General features: G+C 41.1%; 1 protein-coding gene across 6 annotated transcripts in view; it reads left to right on the top strand.

The window, feature by feature from the left end:
• The first annotated feature begins 292 nt into the window (after nucleotides 1–292).
• The window catches only part of Marf1 (meiosis regulator and mRNA stability factor 1-like protein), a 98,110-nt gene continuing 90,648 nt past the window's right edge, over nucleotides 293–7,754 (top strand). For all 6 annotated transcript variants that reach the window (XM_067088157.1, XM_067088158.1, XM_067088156.1 and 3 more), the window contains exons 1-2: nucleotides 293–457; nucleotides 4,144–4,192. In XM_067088157.1, coding sequence (XP_066944258.1) covers nucleotides 434–457; nucleotides 4,144–4,192 — 73 coding nt within the window. In that variant the 5' untranslated portion in view covers nucleotides 293–433. The remainder of the gene's footprint in view (nucleotides 458–4,143; nucleotides 4,193–7,754) is intronic.

Below are 7,754 nucleotides of genomic sequence, written 5' to 3'. Positions count from 1 at the left end.
ATTCTCGAAACATTGCGAATTATTTGCATCTATATATGTCCGAGACGTTAGTGCATTTATAAATATCCCGGACTTTAGTGAGAGAAACACTACGAGGACAATTGATCATATTCAGTACTGTTTTTAGATGTTTTTAGTTAGTATAAGTGTGAAATAGTAGTAAATATTATCTGAAAAAATTTCATTTATTGCAATTATAAATGTCCCAGACGATGGTGGTAGAAACACTACCATGACAAAGGACTAACGCAGGATGGCATCAAACACCCGTAGGTTAACACATCTCGTCCTTGTTTATGAAAGCCTAAGCATTAGTACTTCGCGTAGAGGAAGTGAGACTGTCATTTTCGTATCGCATATGCCGATATAACTTACGTATTTCTGTACGTATTTGCTATCAGAGAGTGTCGTGGTTTGGATATCTTTATTTGGTATGCCATTTGCATCCACACAGCAGGTATGTTTGCTGGGTAAACACTAGTTATTGTTTGTAAATATTATCTTTTGATGGTTTTGTATCATGACAGACAGGGGATGTTAGAATTCACTCTAAGGTCAAGTTTGCGACCTTCATTCCCCGAGCTGTGACCCCTTCTCCAAGGTTTTAGTGGTTCCTACTTCCTCATCATATGGACTGCAGAAGGCTTCTTCTGCAACGGGTTCTTTAGATTAAATTTTAAAGCTTGCTAGGGCCGTTTAACCAGTTCCAAGTTAGTTTTGAAGCAATTCTAGAACTTAAATACCCTGCGATTCTTTTTAAGGTGTTATTTCAAATTTTATTCTTTTTAAAAGGGGTTTTTCATATTTTATTCGTAAAACTACTTTTTTCTTGTTAAAAGCGCAGACTTGCAATTTCGGTTGGCTAATTAACGTAGCCCATTTAAGAAAAAGTGGTTCGATTTCGTACGTCAAGATTAAGTTTGTATGTAATGTGTATGAGCGTATTTTACTTGTAACTGTATCTTTAATTAACCCAGCGATGGTTTTCCAAGAGGAAGTGACTGTTTGTAGCCCATTTAGCATGTAATAGGCTACTTGGAAACTAACAAAGTAGTATAGGGCCACTTATTAAGTTGACCATATAATAGGTTAATAACTGATATTTCTTTGCCATTATTTGCTAAAGCCTTATGTGTTAATGACTCTAGCTGACATACACAGTGCTTCTACGGAAATATTAGGATGGTGATGAAATTATAATTTGGGTAAAACTACTGGGTAACTCTGCACAGACTATTACCTTGGAAATTGATTTTTCCAATACTTTTAGTGTTGCTGATGAAGGAGGTGGTGGTGTTTATTGTTGGTCAATTATTATTAACCTCATATCTACCCACTATGGTTGGGGACCCTATGGGAACGCGGGGTTTTGGGTGGGGGAAATCGTTGGAAGAAAGACCGGACTGCCATGTTGTTATGGTATGGTTCTGCGCATGCGCAAGTCATTAAGGAGCCATATATTCAAGAAGGGATTAGCTAAGGAAACCTATTATAAAAGGAACTATACTAACCTGACGCACCCTAACCCAGCCTAACCTAGCAGGCCATGCTACTTAGCCAGGGGAGCGAATCCCCTGGTGAAGGAAACTCCACTTTTTACCAAATGCTCCCCTATATTACTGTGCATGTGCAATAACATTCCAGGATGGCCAGCATACAACTTTTGAGGTTAATTACATGTTAATTACAGTCGACCAAGAAAAAAAACTGTAAATTGTTAATAAGCAACCAAAATACTATAGGAAACGTCAGTTTCCAAGATAATACCCGATGTGGAGCAACCCCATAGTTCTACCATAATTTGTTTGTTAATATAATAAGGCTTGTAGAGAGAACAAAGGCTCAGGATTGGTACTGTACATGGCTAAGGCTAGCATATTCTACTCTGTGCAGCATAATCTTGTGCACTGACAAAGAAATTGAAGATTTTGAAAAATAGTGACATTGGAATGTTAAGATTCATGGCTGATGCATTGTGGGAAGATGTTATGAATTAAGAAATTTTAGAGAGATTTTGTATTGAGAGTTTGAAAAAAGACAAGATCTCAAAGATGTTTTGGACACAAGTGGTAAGAAGAGAGAAGGATCACAAGGCAAATTTGGTTTGGAAAACAATAGATATGGAAGTAGCAGGAAGAACACGTGTAGGAAGTTCTAGGAAATCATGGAGAAGTGGCTTATTTGAAGACCTAGATCCGATGGGAGTTCAGGCAGAAAGTACAGGACTTTAGACTGGTTAGATTTCAGTTCATGAAATTGCATAGCCAATATAGGCTCTAAAAGGTTGCAGAAAGGAGTGTAGCAAGCTGTTTTATTTGATTAGATTAGTAATTGTCAACTGGAAAGATCGCCACTTTTTGTGTAATTGTGAACAGAATGATAGATTTGGGAAGATTTTGTAGAAGTATTTCAGTGTTCTATTTAAGTGATCTGGGTAGCCTTAGTTCTCAAGAATACTGTTAAACGGTTCAGGGATGTGTACAGTAATGCTATGTAATGCCATAGCAGGTATGAATATGGAAGGTAACATATATTTGTCCTAGGTATAAGATTCCATCCTTTTATAATGAACCAAGTGTTTGTTTTTTAGATGTATATAAGTGTAATTTGAGTGGTTAGACAAACTTGTCATTCTATTAACCCTTAATAAACGGGAATCCTCATATGAGTATCTATAACAGGTTTCGGGTGATGGACAGGAATCTTCATATGAGTATTAATATTACGTATCATTCGGTTTGGATGAATTTAGTGGGAAAAATGTTCATAGCATTTCAATGGGCCATAAATGACCTATGGCAACTATTTAGCTCAGCACAGGAGAAACATCGATCAGTGTGCCTTGAGATTTCAGAGGGAAGTGTACTGCCTCTCTGCCGCTCCAGGACGTGTTTTTATTTATTTGCTCATAAATATACCCAGGGATTGCTGTTGGTTTTAGTTCTTATTTTTTATGATAGTATGTGAGCTATAATTGTAATTTTGCAAAGAAATACCAGAAAAAACATGTATACCTCACAAAAAGTTACTGCATCTCCCATCTCAGTAAATCTCACAAATATTTTATAACAAATATAGGCTACTCAGGATTTGTTATAAATTTACAAAATAAAATAAAATAAATTATTAGAAAAAACATGCATAACTTGGTAAAATTAGCTTATTTTCATGAGTGTCTTGTAAAAGAGGCCCTACACAGGGTTGTAAGTAGTCACATTCAATTTCTGTGGAAGGTAGAGAAAAATTTTTATAATTTTTTTTTTCTTACACCATGTGCATTTGCATATCTTCCTTTTCCATGGATGTGTTTTTTCTTAAACTGGCCAACCTTAAAGTTGCCTGGTCTGGGGATGTGCTTGATATATACAGTAAACCCCCCGTGTTCGCGGGGGATGCATACCACCCCCCAACCCCCCCGCGAATAGCGGATGGGCGAATTTTTTGCGAATAATGGGTAGATACGTTCCACAGAGAAATCCGTGAATCGTGAGAATGCGAAAGGGGGGGTGGGGGCGTTTACTGTATTTAACCCGACCCATAAGGGTTAACTCTCCTAAGTAGACTACAACGTATCCCTATTCTATTAGATCTGGTAGGTTGAGAATAGCAACCTGACCAGAGCATATTTTATTCTGTACTTTTTGATATCAAGTATATATTCCCATGTATTTCAGTATATAGAAATTCTGTCAACCCAAGCAAATTCTGTACAGAATTGCTTAAAGTAGCCAGTAACTACAAAATAAAACTGTGCTATTGTATTTTTTTGAGAAATTTTAGTGCTCTATATTTCAGTCAGTGTGTACCAGCACTGTACTGCGCCATTCTTTACTATCCTAATACTTCAGTACTGTTTTGTTAGTCAGTTAAGAATTATTCCCATGTGATCTGGCTGCACTTTTAATAATGTATCTGTATTTGAATAAGCTTTTCATGAGTATTCTAATGCTTTGATCATTTTGAGAATCTGTTTTTGGTTTGATTACAGTAATTAAAGTAAAAGTGATTAACTCACTTGAATTTGTAAATTTTTTTGCCCATATTAGGTAGTAGTTGTACATCCTTGAAACTACTTTTGTATCAGATTTTCATAATTGGCTTAAGAGTTTTCTTTTAGTGATCAATTGTTTCTTTATTTTCCAGGTTCTGAGTGGAGAATCATCCAATTTTACAAAGATGATTAAAGTCTCAGGTATGTTAACTTAGTGATACAGTATAAAAATCTGTTCCATAGGTAGGCTTTACTTTTGACCAAGGTGTGCCTCCACGCTTATTAAGTAATAGAGCAGAGTAACAATGTACATTAGTTGGCATTTGTGAATTATAAGCCTCTTATTTTACTTGTTTTGTATTTTTTTTAGTCTTGATAAAGAAACCAAATGCCACATTCCTGCTTGAATCATCAAGCAGATAGCATTGAGTAAGTCCTCCCCAGTGAAATTGAAATTTTATGTATGACACTTACCAAGTAATTACATAGCTATAGTTTCCACTTTAAACGGCAGCTTAAGAATTGAAAATTCGTGGTAGCGCTCTTTTGTTTTGGTGCAGGTAAGTGCCCTGCCCACTTTCGTGGAAGAGTAGGTACAGTGTAGCTAAAGAGCTCAGTTTGTTTCTGCCGTTGATGACCGAACATTGCTCATTCAGCAGCTGTGTTTTGTTGATTCAGGAGTAGTTTCACTGGATGGTTTGGTTGTCTATCGAAGGACTTGGTGAAGTATTCTTTCATTTGGTAGCCTCCGAGCTATATTTTCATAGCTCAGCTTAGCTTAGCTTAGCAATTTTTTGGACTATTATGTCAGAACGAGTGTGACCAGTAACTGGTATTGCAGCAAAGGCTGTAATGCTAGGTTGACTTCATTTAAATATGACGAACATTCTGTTTGTTTTCACTGCCACGAACAGGTATGTTCCCCCGACTTGACTTGCGAGGACTGTAAGGATTGGGCCGTAAGTAAATGGAAATTGTTGACCAATCATTTGGATAAATTAGAGAAAGCTAGGCTTAGGAAAGTGGTTGCTAGAGCTGAGGCTAGAGCTTCTGTATCCTCTACCCTTAAGCCAGCTTTTTCTACACCTTTGACCTCTCGTTCCCTGATTCCTACTTCTCTTGCTCTCCCTATAATTCTGTTACCTGGCTCCCTTCCCTCTGAACCCAGTGCCATCTCCAGTCTCGAAGCTCGGATGGATAAGAAATTAAACATTTTAGTAAGTACTGTTGCTCAGATAGGATCATAGTGCAACTGTTGGTGCAAGTGCCAGTGCCTGCACCCAGGTTAGTGTTGTGGAGGGGCTGGCTTCTCGTCCCACTGATGCTCCTAGATGGAGGTCCCTGTCAAACTCCCTTGCACCTGGGAGGAGGCAAACCGTAAGTCCAAGGAAGGTTGGTGGGGTTTGCCCACGAGTAGTTGCTTCCTCAGTCGAGCCTGTTGCTGGTCCCAGGTATCGATAGACTGCCACTGGAAAGGAGTCTTACGGATCTCCTAAATTCGGCCACTGTCAGACTCCCCTGCACCTGGGAGGAGGCAAACCGTAAGTCGGTCATTGTCATACTCCCCTACACCTGGGAGGAGGCAAACCGTAAGTCCAAGGGAGGTTGGTGGGGTTTGCCCATGAGTAGTTGCTTCCTCACCCGAACCTGTTGCTATTTCCCAGGTGTCGGTAACCAAACACTCGAAAGGTGTCCAATTGGATCACATCTTATCTTCCAGTGGTTAGGATTCCGAACCCAAAGGACACGGTCGACGTTTTCAGGAATCTTCTAGGCCTTTGAAGAGGCACGTTGCGAACGTGTGTACAGTGGTACCTTGCAAGCGCCATAAGGATCAAGAGCCCTCTTGCAGCTATTGGGACGACAGAGAGCTCCCTTTGAACACCAAGCTCCCATTGGCTCGTAAGTGCCCATACGCTCACAGGTGCCAATTGGCTCATAATGTGCTTTGGGATCTCCCTCTCCCATTGAATCCGAGCTCCCAGTGGCTCATAAGCCTGCTGCAGGTTCAGTTTGTGCTGTAGCTCCAGACATCTTGTTGGCTCCCAGCTCTCCAGCATTGGGATACGAGTCTGAGACTCTAGATTCAGTTGTCCCTATTGCTGCAGGTCAACCTGTTTCGGCGCCTTCTGTGTCACAGATCCCCCAAGGTGGTATCGTTTTCACCTGTCGCTGATCGCGTGAAGTATGCAAGTACATCAGCACCCCAAGACTCCTCTTTGCTTCCCATTCACCAATGTTTGGACAACATTCTGGAACTGTTGAAGAACCCTCGTCTTTGAAACCAGAACCACAGCAAGATTTGGCACTTTCCGCTGTATCTTTAGCAGAGGAGGAACCTGAACCAGAACAGCCTTCATCAGCTTATGCCTCATTATTGAATTATTTTCTGTTCTGCTTCCCAACATTTTTCTCCACCGTGACCCCTTCTTTCCCGGGATCAGCGTTCTTGTTATGTCAATTCTCGAGTACCACTAGACTCCTGTAGATGGCCCTCTCTATTTCGTCCAAGAAAGCGTTGTCGGGGATCGACTCTTGGCTGTCTGAGAAGAGGGAGTTGGGCAAAGCTGGATTTTGTTCTCCCCCTTCTCGGTTTTCCAAAAGGAGGTATGTATTCTACACAACCGGGGAAGCTCCTTCCTTGGGAGTTTCTACTATATTCGTACATGCAGACTGGCTCGGAGTCCTGTCGTGTGTGGACAAGGCAATTCGAGATGGGGCACAGGAGTTAGCTGCTCTTTTTTCGTCATGTATACTGAAGAAAAGAGACATGTGGTGTTCTTTCACCACTAAAGGAGTGACACTGTCCCAGAGATCTGCTCCTTGAACAAAGGAGTCTAACCGAACACCTGCTGTTTCATTTAATCCTCGGCCTCTCTCTCCTCTCCAGCCACAGCTCTTTCGAGGTAACAGAGGAAGAGCTTCCTTGCACCCATGCACAAATCCCAGATCCAAAACCTCGGGGGATGGAGGCTGGTCCTGGATGTAAGCAGTCTGAACGTCTTCGTCCAAACCATGAAGTTCAGGATGCAAATGAACAGCTCTGTTATTGCTGCAATTTCCCAAGAAGATTGGATGGTCTTGATAGACATGAGAGTGGCTTACTTTCACACCCCAATACACCGGGATTCCAGGAAATTCCTGTGATTCGCTCTCAGGACAAAGTTTTCCAATTTCGGGCGCTATGCTTCGGGTTGCTAACAGCCCCTCAAGTCTTCATCAGGGCTAATGGGCATGAAAGTTTGTCTACATCTGGATGACTGGCCCTATGTTCATCATCCCAGAGGAAGTGCACAGAGAACCCTCTCAGAACCCTTCAGTTAGCCCAGGAGTTGGGGAGGAAAAGTCCCAACGAGTCCCTCCTCAGACGATGGTCTATTTGGGGATTAAGATAGACTCGCATTTTACGGTTTTTCCTTTAGAGAAGAGAATACTATCATGCACCCAAAGAAGTCCGTCATTTTCTGAGTCTTCAGACCTGCTCAGCCAATGACTGAATGAGCCTGCTACGGACTCTATCCTCCATAGAGATGCTCATTCCTTTGGGGATACTGCATGCAAAGCCTTTGCAGTTCTTTCCGAAGGTCAGTTGGAACAAGAAGATTCTTTCAGATTCCTTCATATTTCCCATCACGCAGGAAATAAAAGAAGATCTTCAGTGGTGGCTCATAGAAGGAAGGTTCCACTCACGGAAGTTCCTATGTCATCCGAACCCGAACCTCTCATTATTCTCTTACACATCGGACCTAGGTTGGGGAGCGAC

Source organism: Macrobrachium rosenbergii, chromosome 44 (assembly GCF_040412425.1).
Source record: "Macrobrachium rosenbergii isolate ZJJX-2024 chromosome 44, ASM4041242v1, whole genome shotgun sequence".
In the NCBI taxonomy this organism is placed as follows: domain Eukaryota; kingdom Metazoa; phylum Arthropoda; class Malacostraca; order Decapoda; family Palaemonidae; genus Macrobrachium; species Macrobrachium rosenbergii.
This window is presented reverse-complemented; position numbering and strand designations above follow the sequence as displayed.